This window comes from Eublepharis macularius, chromosome 7 (genome assembly GCF_028583425.1).
Source record: "Eublepharis macularius isolate TG4126 chromosome 7, MPM_Emac_v1.0, whole genome shotgun sequence".
Lineage (NCBI taxonomy): Eukaryota > Metazoa > Chordata > Lepidosauria > Squamata > Eublepharidae > Eublepharis > Eublepharis macularius.
Genome location: NC_072796.1, coordinates 43696874 through 43713298, shown reverse-complemented (window position 1 = coordinate 43713298; position 16425 = coordinate 43696874). Strand labels below are relative to the sequence as shown.

The window sequence follows — 16425 nt, the reverse complement described above, 5'->3', positions numbered from 1 at the left end:
ATTTTTAACCACTTTGCATTAAAATAGAATAAATGGCGGCTCATTACCTTATTTTGGAAAATGGCTCCCAATTTTCTCTTTCTATTACAATATCCTCAGTGTTACCTATGGTATTGTCATGATTAATGTAATTCTAGAGAAAAGCAAGCAGCAAGTCAGCCTATATCGTTCCAGTGCAACTTAAAAATTGTAAAGAGGCATAGTTTGGTGTATTCTTTATAAACCTATGACTACAGAAATGTTTATGGTCTATGAACACTCATTACTGAATATATCGAGAACTTCTACCCACCCCAAATTCTTCACAACCACATTACCCTGTTTTATGCTCAAGGATATTAAATAAATACATCATTTTGGCATATCTTGGGAGATTTGCAGTTTTTCCCCAAATGGAAATGGCTCATAGAACTGCAGTTTAAGTATGCATATAATATAAAGACCTACTTTGATTAAAATGCATTGAGTTTTAAAAGTATACCTGAAAAGCTTGTGTTTTCCAACCATAGTTTATATCAGAGAGTGGAAAGATTTTTGCTTACCTCTTAAAGTAAGTTCTTCTAATCAAGATACAGTTACTTTGCACATTTTTACAAAATATTGTTTCAATTTTTGGATAGTTGCATTTTTCTCTGAGCCACTGGTAGAAACTGTCTTCTATGTCATGAAATGGTAGCCACGTATCTTGCAACTAATGCTATTTTTTGTATCTCATTTTTAAAAAACAGGTTTTTTGATACATTGGAAGACATCATTTCTCCTTTCACTAATGGAGGGTATTTTGGCCAAGATGTCCTGTCTTTTCATATAAAATGTGACTGTTTACAATAGGCAAATAGTAATAGGGCCCCAAAAAAAGCTTTAAAAAATAACTGAAAGGCATGATTAATGATGTGCACCTGAAAAAAAATGGTATTTTTCATATTCGGATTTCAGAAAGGGCATAAATACTGGCACGGTCTACTTATTGAAGGCTGCAGATAGATCCAGGAGGAGCAACAAAGAAGCATGAACTTTGTTTACATTTAGACGGAGATTGTCAACTAAAGCCATCAGATCTGTCTCTGTCCCATAGCCTGGCCTGAATCCAGAATGAAATGGGTCCAAAGCACCTGAGTTATCTAAGAAGACCTGGAGCTGGTTGGCTACTACTCTCTCAATCACTTTGCCCAGGAAGGGCAGATCACCTGGTACCACTGCACCATGGGTCCAATCAGGATCAGACCCTTATGGTAGTTTTTAAATAGCTTAATTCTCTTCTAAAATGAGTTCTGGTTTGACTGTTAGTATTAGCCAGTTGTGCCCTTGAGCAGGCCATATCTTCCTTGCCTATGGTTATGACTTATAAGTCATTTCCAGCAGAGTGTTTATACTAGAGAATATCAGTTTGTACCTGTGTAAGTTTCTTCATGAAGTTGATAGATTTCCAATCCATGCAGCTGAATGTGGTGGGTAACCCTGTTAGGCTGCAATAGAACAAGAGTGTAAGTTATCAAGGAGGGAACTGTGACACTCAAAAGCTTACACTCTGAAAATCTTGTTGGTTGGTTAAGGTGCCACTGGACTCGAATTCTGCTCTTCAACTGCAGACCAACACCAACCTAACTGTAATAGAGAGCCAGTGTTGTACAGTTTGCATCAGCTCCACTTGTTTATAGGGCCCTCTTTAGTTGCCTGTAATTGTGTTGTCTGAATAATGAAACTGTCTTGAGTTCTCATTTCCTAAAGTAGGCTGTAATGTTGTTACCGTCCAACCTGGTAGGAAGTAAACTCTACTTGGTTTTTGGTTTTTATGGCATTTTATGGCTATCAGAGCTTTACTGCTCCTCAAAGGTATAGAAGCTTCTTGGCTTATGTGAGCTGTATTTCCTGTCCTTCCATACCAATTTAGAAAAGCACTTTAGCCATATAAAGTTTTGAGGTTTTTTTAAATAAATAGATTAATGTTCAAGGTCTTCTCTGTATTCTAAATAAATACTCACTTTTGTGTTAATATCCAGTTTCCGCTCTAGCATAGGCAGAGAGAGGCTCAAGGCTAAACCAGATGAAACATTTATGTGTAAGGTGAGGGCAGGGGGGGATTTTTTAAACACAAAATGGAGTACATAAGGACAGCAAAATCCCTTTCCAGTAGGTGAGCTGGACTGGTGGACAATTACTTCAAATAGTACAGCAGAGCAATTTAAGATAGTGAGGGTAAGGTTTAACTAGCCTTGCATGTGCTTCTTGTTTTGTGTAGGAAAAAGACTCCCATCCTTTGCTTTATATATTAACAAGTGGCCATATGAATAGATACAGGTGATTCTTCCTGTCTTACTAATTAGGCCCTGAACTATCAAACACGTGTTCTTATACACTGTTGTTAGCTAACTAGATGCTCTGCTAGAAGACACTGGACAGTTGAGCAATAGATCACTGTAGCTTTTGATGACCATTGATCATGGTATCCTTCTGGACCACCTTTCTGGGACTGGGATGCAGTGGTCTGCAGTGGTTCCAGTCCTACCTGGAGGGTAGGGTTCTAAAGGTAGTGCTGGGGGATGCTGCTCAGCCCCTTGGCCTTTGGCCTGTATGGTTCCGCAAGGTTCCATCTTATGCCCAATGCTCCTTAACACCTACATGAAACTGCTGAGTGAGGTCATCCAGAGATTTGGGCTTGATTTGTTACCAATATGTGGAAAATACTCAGCTCTATTTAATTCTTCCAGCTGATCCCAGGGAGGCTTTAGAAACCTTGAGCCAGTGCCTGGAGGGAGTTTTGGCGTGAGATGTGGGCTAATAAACTGAAGCTTAATCATGACAAGACAGAAATGCTACTGGTAAGCATAAGGTCTGACCCAGGATTTAAGGTGTTATCCATTCTGGATGGGGTTGTGCTCCCCAGGAACACTAACTGTTTCAAGTGCTACAAGCAAACTGTTGGGGTGCACTATCAAGCACAGATATATAGGGTTCAGAGTAAAAATGTAGTTATGTATCAAAACTTCTGGTTCATCACCTGGTTGCATCTCCTGTTCTTTAAAAAGAGTGGTTTAAATTCCATATGAACAGGTTGTGCTCACTACTTAGTAATTCTTCCACTGGTAAGGATACAATGAAATATCTCCTCACTTGCCTGCCCATTGCTGACATTAAGTAAACATTAAGTAGTGGAAATACTAATTGGAGTGAGTCAACACATTAGGTTTATCAAAGCATAATTGCAGCTGTCACTGGAACATGTGAAACTGCTAAGGCAGATAATTTTCTCGCTTCACTCCAGATAACATGACTGTTGGAAGGTGCTGACATCTTTGCTATAGTATAAAATGAAATGTTTGTGTTAAGCAAGAGAAAGCTGAATTGATACAGGAACTGCATCTCTATTCTTCAGATTGTGGGCCTCTGAAGTATTGGCTCCTATGTAACCCCCTTAGTGAAGGAATAAGTATAGCCATTAACCAAATCATCCCTTGCTACTGGTAAGTTTTTTCTAGTAATCTCTTCTAGAGAAATGGCAGGTGGGAGTTAGTCTTAACTTGTACCTCCCTCTACTGGAGAGAAGCAAGTGCCTGAATTTTCCTCATCTGCCAGTGCCGCTTCTCTTGGTCACCAGTAGAAGGTAGTAGGGTGAAGTTGGCTTTGAAATGATGAAAAGAGAAGGAGGTGGCAATTAACCTCACAAACACAGTTGAGTACTGCTAGACTAATTAAGCTAGTATACTATGATTGTTTGCAAGCATTCAACCCTGTGTCACTGATGAATCTTCTAGAGCGTCTTCTAGAGCCAGTCGGCTGGTTGAGTGAAAAGAGGATCCCTGTAGATATTCTTGACGCTTGTGAAGTCTTCAGAACAGAAATTAAGTATAAAAACTTACTGTCCTAGCATTTTGAGTCTCAAAAGCTCATATCCTGGAAATCTAGTTGGTTTTTAAGGTGCTATTGGACCCAAATCTTGCCCTTCTAGTACAGACCAATATAGCTATCCACTTGAAATTGTCCTAGCTAATTATACAAATATTTCATAACTTCTAGTCTGAGTACTGTTCCGTGTTTCTAGTCTGAGTACCTTTCAGAGTTTCAAGATGAAACATGCTAAACATATTGTGCAAACAGTCCTTGCTACTTGCATGTTTCAAATTTGGTCCCTCAGACTCTCTTTGTTACAGGAGCCGTGTCAGGATTGGAAGAGATTTCCATTATCTTATTGATCATAGACATTTAAGTGTACCTTCTCCTGTGCAATTCCATCTCTTTGAGAAAATGTTCTGCTTTATATGATGGCTCCTTTGCTCAATAATGGCTGAGGCCTGCTTCCAGCTTCCATGTGAGCTTGATTTCTTTTGTTCAGAACTCAACTGTGTGAGATTGGGAGCAGAGTGGGGTAATGAGATAAAATTGTTTCCATTGCAGCTTTGCATTCCTATTGGCCTTATTTGTAATCTTTTCCTGAAACTTTACAATCTTTTGGTTGTTGTTTAACATCCACTTTATTTACTGTTTATCTTGCCGTAGTGACCAGCTAGTACTTCTTTGGCAACATACTGAGTTATCCACAGAAGTTATCTTGTCAACTGCTGCCAGTAGCTAAGCATTAGCAGCTACATTTGGGTATTTCTGTTTCTCCAGGCTGTTTGCAAGGCACAAGTTCCTGAAGATTCAGAGTGGTGCTATCCATCCACGTAGGCATTCTGGTTGAGTTTTACCTTTATTGGAAAGACTATGAATATGTGCAGCTTCCTTGTACTGATTCTAATCATTGTCACGGTCTTTGCAATCAATGACTACTAGTCATGATGAATATCTACTACCTCCTGTGCCACAGCTGTATGCCTCTTTATCAGTTGCTAGGGAGCATGGGCGGGAGGATGCTGTTGCAGAGGCAGCTGGTTGGCTACTCTGTGGGCAGAATGCTGGACTAGAAGAGCCTTTGATCTGAACCAGTATGGCTCTTCTTATGTTCTTATGACCTGCTGCTTGGTGTCCTTTTTAAAATGGAGCTGCAGAGATTGAACTGTGGGTTTGTGTTTGTGGTCATGCAGAACTGCATGGGGACTGGGCAGGCTAGCCAAAGGAAGCTCTGACACTCATTTGAGCTCTGGCTGCTCCCTCTCCTCTTCAATCGTTTTCCCCACCCTTAGGTCATGTGGGGTAGTCAATCACCTCATCCCTCCATTATCCCTTTGCTGCCATGAATACATACACAGAGAGCTCACAGTCCTTCAGTCCTTCCACATATGCTTTATTCATCTTCTTTGCTTGAGGAAAATATTCCCTTTCCCAACAAGCTGAATGTTAAGTTTGTGTGTGAACAATATTGTATATGTGCATGCATACATGCTCTTCCACACCTGGCTGTAGCCAACCATCTGAGGTTTTTGTATATATATGATTTTAATTGCTGAATTTTATTGTAAAATTTGCTATTCAATTGTATTTTATGATTGTTGTATCCTGTCCTGAGCCCGCGTGGGGAGGGCGGCGGGTTAAACACTAAATAAACTAAACTAAACCTTCAAGGGGGCACTTGGGGCGGACAGGGTGGGGGAATGACTGATTCCACTGAACCACTGTCCTGAAGCGCAGTTTTAAACTCATAGCTGTACGTGATGCTGCTGGTGATGGGCAACTGCATCTGGGAAATGGCTGGCCCTGTCATTCAATCCAGTGGTCAAGCCTGTTGCCTCAGCAACTGGCTGCATTGCCAACAACATGAAAAATGAGAACCTCATTGGGCAGGGTGCCAGGGTGTCCAAGGATGGACCCAGAAGACCTGACAGTACTGTTGCAGGAGAGTAAGCGGTGGGACTCTAGGGTATGCAAGGATCTATTTAAGCCTTGCAGAGAGAGCAGTGGGGAAGAGGACTTCTCTGTCAGTCAGACCAGAGAGAAAGAAGTGAGGCAACAGGAGGAACAGCAGGGCGAAGAGAAGGAGAAAACAAGTAGAGAGAGAGACCTTCTGAGCCGTGTGCCTCTCCTGCTCTGCACCCCAGCCCAGTTTGCCCATGTGCACATAAACATATTTCCTCCACTTGAAGCCAGCTGGGTGACCTTGGGCTAGTCACAGTTCTCTGGATCCCTCAGCCTCACCCACCTCACAGGGTGATCGTTGTGGGGATAATAATGGCATACTTTGTAAACCGCTCTGAGTGGGCATTAAGTTGTCCTGAAGGGTGGTATATAAATTGAATGTTGTTATCTTCCTTGAAGTAAGCAAGAATATATTCACCTTTTGCCTGTTTAAGATCTTCACTTAACAGATCTACTTTTATTTAACTTTATGAAGAATGTTTAAACTTTCAGTCCTTTCATCTTTTGTATTTTCTAAAATACTCAGCATTTTTCTTATCTATAATAGCTAGTTATAGTTAGCATAGCACTAGCGTTTACAGTACTGAAAGTGCTTATAAATGTTTCCTCCGGTAATCCTTACAGCAACTCTTTATTTAATTACTACATTTATATCTCTTCCATGGAATTCAAGGCAGTTTACATGGCGTTCTAAGGAGGTCTCCCTTCCAGGATTTGACCAGACCTATCCCTGATTAGCTTCTGGAGTGATGTTGTTTTATGTGCTTTCTAGCCCTCTGCTCATACCCCACAGTATGAGGGAGGCTAAGGCAAAGAGATCATGGCTTGCTACAGGCTGCTACAGGCTGCTTAGCAAATTTATGGAAGAACCAAGATTCTTCTGGTTCATCAGTTCGGACTCTTAAACATTATACAGGTTCATTGCAAGGCAGTGGGAAGGAGTAGTACACTTTACAAAGCATTGATAACTATATGATGAAGTAAAAATATAGTGGAATTGTTCCATGAAATAAATAAATAAATAAATAAAAAAAATCTGAATAGCTGCAGTTTCTACATCATATTATGAAACTCAATTTTATTTTCTCCCCACTCCTCAGCTTCTGATGAAAACTGTGGTGGCCATGCCTGGAAAAGTAATACAAATTGTCCATTATGGCAAAATTGTTTCACCATGGGGACTTCAGGTGAAAAGAACTGCTAGCAACTTTAGTCGTGCTTGGCAGAGAAGTATAGCTTCAGGTGTTGTTGCTAGTACTGCACCAGCAAACACTGTGGAACTTCTCGGAAAACCTTATCTCCCAGATGACTACAGCAACGTTACCAAAAAGATTCTTTCGAAGGTGGGAAAAAACTTGCACAATCAACATCATCACCCTTTGTGGTTGATCAAAGAGCGTATGAAAGATCACTTCTACAAGCAGTACCAAGGACGCTTCAGGACCCCGCTGTTTTCAGTGTATGATGATTTGCCTCCAGTGGTCACAGTAGAACAGAATTTTGACAGATTGCTCATTCCAGAAGATCATCCTAGCAGGAAGAAAGGAGATAATTTCTACCTCAATCATACTCATATGCTAAGAGCCCACACTTCAGCTCACCAGTGGGACTTGATACACTCAGGACTTGATGCCTTTCTGGTTGTGGGGGATGTTTACCGTCGTGATCAGATTGATAACACCCACTATCCAGTATTTCACCAGATGGAGGGAGTACGACTCTTCTCCAACCATGAGGTAAGAAATGCTGACAGAAACGAAGGCTTGAAGGCTGGCAATACTATTGTGGTTGCATAGCAATGGCCATGGAAGGTATTGTTTCTTAAAGCTATAGGTGTTGCTTCTATTATTTTGTAGGGGTTTTAACCACCCAATGTATTTTTTTAAAATAAATCAGCTTTTCTTGTAAACCTAGGGCATTGTTCAAGTTTGTAGAAAGATCTGTCTTGTCTCTTTATGGCTCTTATCTCCAGATTTAAGTATCCTTAGATTTGATTAAGTTGAAAATGAGATATATTGATATTAAAACAGTAAAACTACAGTCTATAATTCAAGAATAAGAAAAAAATAATGAGATATTAAAAAAGCAGAATAAAAATTGGGGGGAAATATGCAACTCAACCAAAATCTCCAGTGTTCTAAAATTCAAAGCACTTACGGTGAAAACTAGAATACACTTCAGAAGCAACAAGTAGCAGCAATATTCAGTTGGCTTATGATATATTGCGAGATTTCACATCTCCTACTGGTGCAGAAAACACTGTTATGTTCCTTCCAAAATATTCTAATAAGTTCCAATAAGAGGCTGATCCACTAACCCCAGCTGGATGTCCCTGAACGGTTAACAGTCCCCCCCCCCCCCGCCCACCAATTTCTGATACTCAGTAGCTGAAACGGAAATAAAAGATAAGGATAATTTAGCATAGCACTATTTATTCCTGGAAAGCAATAATAAAAAGGTCTCTACAATTCAGTATATTACTGGCATTTTAAAAAGAGTTCATGCCTGCTGTCTCAAAGAAGAAAGTTACAAGTGCCGAAATAACAAAATGTTATAAAGCATTCTGTTTTATTGGATCGCTATGAAATAAAAACACTTTTGCAACCACTTTAGATTACTACCACTGCTAGTTAAAACAATAATCATGAATCTTGTTGCTGTTTACTCAAGTAATAAATATATGTAAGGACACTTCAAATGAAAAGTTTAATGAATAAAAACAACAGCCTAATAAGAGTAAGGTATGTTATTGCCAGTGCAATGTGTGTTAAGTACTTGACAATAAACTTTTCCAAAATGAAGGCTGATTCCACGCGCTGATGATTTTCCATGTAGCTCTCGTGGATTGTCCACATGGCTGTGTCCCCCATACTTTCCTTGCCCCATCCTCCCATGGTTGTCTCCCCCACCCCCACCCCCGGCACTGCTGGAGGGCTTTTCAGGCTCTTAAAAAAATAGTGATTTCTAGTTCACTGAGTTACAACAATATAATGATCTACCTATTGTCACAGTCCTCTGAATTTCATTTTTTTTTTAAAAAAGGCTTTCTGTCCTTTGTTGTTGCACAGGTATAATGGGAAAGGCAATTGGGGCATTTCTTTTTATCTCCATAACAAGAAAGCTAAAAACTTAATTTTTTTAAAAAATGAAAGTTGGAAATTCAGGTAAGCTAGTAGATTGTGACTAGATCATTATAACGCTATAGTGATGAAGCAGTTACTAATTTAATTCCCTCCCCTCCCAAATAGCCCTCACAAGACACAGTGGGGAAAATGGTGGCTGCAAGAGTCTGAGGGAAGGAAAATGGCCTGCATGGAATCATAGATAATGTGCTCATTCCTGTCCATACTGCCTGAAAATGGGTTTGGACTATACTGTTCCCCTCAAAATGGAAAAAAGCAGGTTTGAGAAAGAACAGTTGGTGCATGATTAAACTATATCATTGTGTGGTTAGAAACAAGAAAAAATGCTTTTGGTAACTGAAGCAGAGATAACTCACTGTATCAAAGGAGCCCAATACAAATCTTTCTTGCATCAGTGTAGAGTACTTGGCTCAATATTCTTTTTAAGTAGAGCCCCATTCCTCAAGAACTTCAAAAACTGTCAAATTGTTCTCCATTAGAAAATTACAGGTTCACCAATCATTGGCAGAACCTCTGGTTCTGTATTTGCACATTATAGACAAAACCTTATGATACCAGAATTGGCTCTCATTTCTAGTGGGTGAAGTTATAAGTCCATGCTTAATCTATTGTATATATAGGGATAGAAATTGCTTAGCTATTTTTTCACTCTCAAATCTCCAGAAGGAGCTATAGGAATGGGAGAATATGGGAAAGACTGGTTGCAGGCATGTCATGTCTGGATACATCCTGGAAGTGACAGTGGTAGCTGTAGGAATCACAACAGAGTTTTATCATAGAGTTAGGGCGATTCCTACAGTTATTATTGTCACTTCCAGGTACAACATGCTGGTGGGCAAATGATAAGCCTATTCCTACATGCATGCCTTGTCATGGGTAATGTTACTAGAAGTACTGTGGAGCAGGTGGTGGTGGTGGTAAAACCCAGGAAGTGGTGGTAGCCTCTGGAGGGAAGAAAAAGAAGAAGAATGTGCTATTGAGTTGCAACTGACTCGTCATGACCTCAACCATGTGTTGTTCAAGGCTAGAGATGAGCTGAGAAAGTGTGCCTTCTTCCATGCAGCAACCCCATTCTTCCTTGGTGGTCTCCCATTCAAATACTGATTGTGGCCTGCTTAGCTGATGAGTTCTGGCCAAACTGAGCTAGGCCCCTCCAAACACCTTGAGGAAGCATTGGGAAGCAGCGAGAGATCCCCGCTGAGGAGGGTGGGTTTCCCTAATCAAAACAGATTCTTCTTGATATCTGGGCAGGACTGGGTCTTTCTTGCCTCTTTGTGGACTGGTTGCCTAAGTCGGGAGTGATGAGATTGGGCTAACCTGGACTGTCCAAATCAGGGTGTGAAAGGTTATACCCTGGAAAATTTTGCTGGCCTCCAAAGTGCTACTGGACTCAAATTTTGTTCTCATTATATATGTTTTATATAATTATAATAGAAATATATGTGAATGCTGCATAAGGAGGAACTTTTTCAGCATTGTACTGTGTGGGAAGTTTCAGATACACGATTGACCTGGCGGCTGTGATCAGCCGCCGCTGCCTTGTGACAATGCTTTCTATATAAAACTGTTACATTCTTCAGCATTGCTTATGATCTGGCTAGTTTCTTTCAGGACAATTAAGCTATTTTTACTTTGCTTTGACAGAGCAGAACATACATCTCAGCTTTGGCTGGCTTCTTTGTGCCTGCCTTGAAAGGGGCGCTGTAGGAAAGCACCATCCTAATATTTTATATCTAGAAAGTGTCTGTGGCGTCTGTCATTTTGGTGTGTTACTGCTTGTAATCGGGAGATGATTTTTCTCAAGAGAGTGACTGAGATGTTATTGCTGAATGTTAACATCTGATGTGTTCTCTGGCAGTTTTGTTAAGTGAGGCAAATGTGTTTTTGGGGAGGATTGCATAACTTTTCTTGCATAACAATCTTGTTTTATTTGTGGCTTTTGAAATGAGAATGGTGATCAGATGTAATATTTAACTTGCTACAGACTTCATTCCAAATATGTGCACACATTATTTTTAAAAAAAAATTCTGCAGATTTTTGTTTTTTTCTCTGTTCAGAATTTCTTAGAACTTTGTTTAATTAGCATCGTGGTTTCTCTAATCCTGAAGAGCTGAGGCACATAACAACTTTTAAAGATAGAGTGATGGTCTCCTTGGGAAAAATGTAAAGGGGCAATAAAACAAGAGTGTGCTATGACTGGCATCCAAGTACCATGTACCAAGCTACTTTGTACCCATTGGAGCTTCTGCATGCTGGAGGGAGCAAGCGGCAAGGGAGAGCTGTGGAATTAGTGCCCTATTTGTATTCTTCCTAGATGCATCAGAACGGTCATTGCAGATAAACCACGAGACTGTTCACAGTTTCTTGGTCAGACTAATCAGGGTTTTTTTTTTATTTCTCTTGCCTGAGTGCACTTCTGAAAGCTATGAAGCTGCCTTTACAAAGCCAGATCATTGCTGATTATCAAGGACAGTATTGTCTACTTCGATTGACAGTGGCTCTCCAGGGTCTTAGATAATGGTCTTTCATGTCACTTTCTGTCTGATCCTTTTAACTGGAGATGCTGAGAACTGAACCTGGGACCTTTTGCATGAAAAAGATGGTCTACTACTGAGCCATGGCCCTTCTCTATATAGGGTGACAGGTACCCAGTGGGGGCCGGGGATCCCCTGCTTCCAGCTTCCACTCTCCACCACCTTTCACCTGTCCATTGTGGGGAAAAGGTGCAGGGAATGGGCCAAGGAGCTCTGCAGTATGCTCCTGCGTGCTCTGGAGCACATCCTTGTCGAGCCAGGAACAACATCATTCCCAGCATGACAAAGAAGTGCTCTGGAGTGCACACACACACAGAGTGTGTGAGAGGTAAGTCTTCCCAATGCATGCTCCCCCGCAACCCTGCATCCCCCAGCTTGGCCTCCGGGGGACCTGGCAACTCTATCCCTATATCCTGCCTAAAGAAATCCTGAATATCTGAGGAACAAATGGACTGGCCTTTGAGAACCTGTGGTTGGAGCAGGAAATCATACCTGGTTCCCACACAACACAGTTCACTGGACCGAGGCATGTATGTATGTGAGGTCTTAATGTGTGTAGGTCTTTGCTAGCTGTTATGGAATGTCCATAAAGTTAAAGAATCAAATGTATCACTTCTGTGTGTCCAGTCCCTGCCGAACCCATTAGAGATGAGCTTTAGTTCAAGTTTATGCTGCTACTCCCCCTCCAACATGGCTGAGCAGCAGCATTGCCAGATCACCTTGGGAATAACTCCTCCCATACCTGTGATTCTGAGTTGTTTGAATCTTTTAGCTATGAGGTGGATGTGAGTGAGGAGCATGATTCATCAGGAAAAAAACAACCGAAACAGATTTAAAAGTTTAAAGAGAAATACAGAGTTTGTTGAGGGACTGAGTACAATGTTGGAGGGAGACTTATCCTGAGTAAATACTAGCAGATATTAAAGCACAAGCAAACAGCACATTTCCTAACAACACCCTGAAAATATCAACCAGCAGTATTCCAGTTTGAAGCAATAATTACCTCTAGGCTTAAGGTATAAATGTAGGGGTGGGGCGGGAATGGGAAACAGGACTGAAGAGAAGTGAGTGTCTAATCTTTCCAGCTATGAAGCTGTAACTAGCAGGGAAGAGCTCTCTGTGTGGTGCAGTATGAATTGGAAAATAAAGGGAGATACATTAAAGATGGGGAGCAAAGATATACCTTTTTTAGTCTGCGTGAAAACCAGGAGGAAGAAGGAGCGAACCAGTGCATTGGGACCCTGTTGCAGTCTGTGGGAAGCCTAGAGGAGGCTATGTGATTTTAGCAAGAGTAGACCAACTGTGAAGTTGGGGTAGCAGGTAGGATCCAGAAACCAGCTACCAAAGTTTGGGAGCTGAGAGGTGGCTTTTATCTACCTTTAGTTGCATTAAGGGGAGGACAATGTTTCTGCTGTGACAGGATTGGGTCCAGGCTAGAAACGTTGGATCTGACTGGAAGATTTGCATTTTAGGGGAGTGGAAAAAAGAGAGGTCCAAAAATGGGCATAATTTAAAAGGGGAAAGTATGGAAAAGTTAGCCTGGGATGATGAGTTTACCTGATATGTAGCCAGGTCAGGCCTATTGGACAAAGGCTGATTGAGTTACCTGAGAGGCAAGTCTGATCAACAAAGGCCAGGAGTTGGCTGATGTCCTAGGCTTCTGTGGGATTAATTTTTCAGGGAACTCTGCATTGTAAGACAGATTTCTTGTTGGTCCTGGAACACCAATTATTGACCAGCAAACTCTGATCTTTAAACATTGCCTGACTTTTGATGACCCTAGTTAAACTAGCCAGGGCTCAGAATAGAGAGTCTTTTCAGAACACCAGGGATTGGTGCAAAGACAACATTGCAAAACTGAAGATATAACACTGAACCATACCTGTTGCAGCAATTTTGAAAACAATGGGAAGATTTGAATTGGGCATCGTCATCTGTCACAAAATGGTTAACACCTGATTTCGTTAATGGTCCTTTTCACTCATTTATTAATGCTCATAAACTAATTAGTCATAAGCATACAAAACATTTAAATACAAAATACATAGTCATAAGTACAATATTTACATTATAAAATGGCATTTAAATGCCATATACAAAAAATTTACCACTGCTGGAGTCACATGAGGGTCAGTGTAGGCTAACAACGTAGCTACAATCTCCAGCTCTGAAGCTGAGGTCCATTTTTGAATATATACCATAATCCACTTACCTTGACCAGTACTGTACTTGTGACAATCAATGAAAAAATGCCAAATAATATATAGTTTTCTAGATTTACAATCATATAACCACTCAGATAATGGAATCCCTGCAAACCTATCTGATAGTTCCTCTAACAGCAACACATTTCATCTTGCTTTGGAAAAAAAATTCAATATTTGGGGGATGGTTAGGAGCTTACAATAAACAGGTAGAGTCTGTGAAATTGGAAGGCCTAAGTAGTACAAGGATCACCAGTTTTCAAGCTAATATCATATCCTACAACTTGCTCAGGCCCTTGACAAGATCTTGCAAGAAGAAGTGACGAGATTGGCAAAACAATAAATAACAGCTGGCAAGCATGCTGCCAGCTGTTCTGACAGATCTATGGCTTCTGCCATCGTGATGAGATGCCATGCCTGGTTCCATTCAACCACTCACCCTCGAGGGAAGAGGAATAAGATTGAGGACTTTCCTTTCGAAGGTACACTCCTATTTTCTGAGAGAACAGATGACTGTTCCAACAAATGAAAAAGAACCACCAGACTGCAAAGTCTTTAGGCGTCATCACACTGTCTCACCAGCAGCCGTCCAAGTCCAGGTACCGAGGGCATCAACCTTACCAACATTGTACCATGAGGTATCCTTACCGCCAACCATACGCCCAGAGGTCCTTCACCTCATCTCAATGCCAGACCTCAAAGAGAATACCCAGGCCTAAACGAAGCCACCTCTATCTTCTAAACTCACTTACCATGGACAAAAGTCACTCTTTTGACTGATTAACTTGCAATCAGACATTGCTGTCTCATTCCTGGACAGAATATGTCTGCTTGCTCCTCGTTGGGACACTGTTACTAACAATGCTTGGATTTTAACAAACGTTGTTACCGTTTATATTTTTCAGAGTTGCCACTAGGCATGTGCAATTCAAGTTTCCGATCCGGGATAAATACCCAAATCGGACTCAGCATACTGGCTCCAATTCGCAAATGCCAAATCAAAGCTTCCGAAAGCTATTTGGGTCACTTCTGGAAGCTTCAAGGCACTTTAAAATCCTGCGGCTGGCTCCAGCTGAGTGGCGGAGGAGGATCCCCCCCCCACGGGCCATCTGAAGTTTAAAGAGTCCTTTCCCTGCTGCTTGCAAGTGGCAGGGTGGGCCAGCTGAAGCGCAGAAAGTGCCCTTTAAACTTCAGCTGGAGCACGGAAAGGGCCCTTTCCCTTCTGCTTGCAAGCGGCAGGGAAAGGGCCCTTTAAACTTCAGCTGGCCTGCGGTGGGGATCCTCCACCCCGCTCGCCAACTGAAGCGCAGGAAGTCCTGCTGCTGTTTATTTCAGGTGAAATATGTGGTGGGGCGGGAAGTTTTGGTGTGCTCTGAATCTTCACAGAGCATACAGAATTAGGGCAGTAAGTGGTTTCTGAAGCAGCTTGCTACTTTGGAAATAACTTATTTCCGATTCTTTTTCCTGCTTTGGAAATTCTGAAGTGGGAAAAATGAATTTTTCTGTTCCTGCACATCCCTAGTTGCCACCATTGACTTCTGTTCAGGCTCCTGCTCCTCTGCCCTCCAAGAGGTTATTAACAATCTGTTATCTAAGGGTGCCATCCAAAGAATTCCTCCAGATAACTCTCATTGGGGGTTTTATTCCAAATACTTACTGGTAGAGAAAAAAGATGGTGGAATCAGACCTATTCTCAATCTCCATAATTTGAACAAGTTTATTAAAATTGAAAACTTTTGCATGTTTACCATATCTACTTTCATTCAACTTCAGGAGGTAAATGTGTTGGTTGCGGTCCTTATCTTAAAGGATGCATATTTCCACATTTCACTAAGTGCACATCAGTTGTTGTAGCACATTTAAGGTCACAGGGTTGTTTTGTTTACCTTTATCTGGATGATTGGCTGTTAGCATCATCTGAAGCACTACTTCTTGACCATGTTCACCTTACTTTGCGTACCATCACTGCTTTAGGTTTTTTGGTGAATTGGAAAAAAATCGAACCTCATCCTCTTAAGATGCACTCATTTCATCGGAGCTAAACTGGACTCCGCTATAGGGAGGTCTTTTCTGCTTTATAGGGAGGTCTTTTCTGCTTCCTGGGCTTTATGGCCTGCTCTACTGCTGTTGTGTTCTTTGTATAACTATGAGTGAGACCATTGCAGAATTGGTTTCTATATTATTACAATCCCATGACCATGCTTCAGTACACCAAACTCTCTATTCCCAGATCTGTTATCAGATCTCTCCACTGGTGGGCTAACATTGAAAACCTACTTCAAGGATGCTCTTTTGGCACATATTACCCTGATATTTCTATAACCGCAGATGCATCAACATTGGGATGGGGTGCCCATTGTGGAACTTCCTCTATTCAGCGCACATGGTCACCTGTAGAAACAAAACTGCATATTAACATGTTAGAACTTAGGGCAATCCATTACTCCTGTGGTCCTTTTACAGGTCTGTTGCACAACAGCAGAGTTCAGGTTCATACTGACAACACTATGACCCTCTACTACCTAAACAAGTAAGGAGGTACAGCATCAGTAACGCTCTGCATCAAGGATGCACTTCTCTGGGAATGGGCAATACTAAACAGTGTGTTTCCCCATGCCATACATATAGCTGGCACGAAAATCAGCAAGGCAGACGTCCTAAGCAAGGTATTTGACACTCATCACGAGTGGATGACCAATGACAAATACGTCCTGCCCAGTTTTCAGTGTTGGACATTTCTCTTCCATGGACCT

The 16425-nt window shown here is 41.3% G+C and overlaps 1 protein-coding gene across 8 annotated transcripts in view; it reads left to right on the top strand.

Moving 5' to 3' along the window:
- The window catches only part of FARS2 (phenylalanyl-tRNA synthetase 2, mitochondrial), a 346061-nt gene that overhangs the window by 77207 nt on the left and 252429 nt on the right, over positions 1–16425 (top strand). For 7 of the 8 annotated variants that reach the window (XM_054985536.1, XM_054985534.1, XM_054985533.1 and 4 more), the window contains one exon: positions 6891–7526. The exons of the other annotated variant lie outside the window; for it this stretch is intronic. In XM_054985536.1, coding sequence (XP_054841511.1) covers positions 6897–7526 — 630 coding nt within the window. In that variant the 5' untranslated portion in view covers positions 6891–6896. The remainder of the gene's footprint in view (positions 1–6890; positions 7527–16425) is intronic. 8 annotated transcript variants of the gene reach the window in all.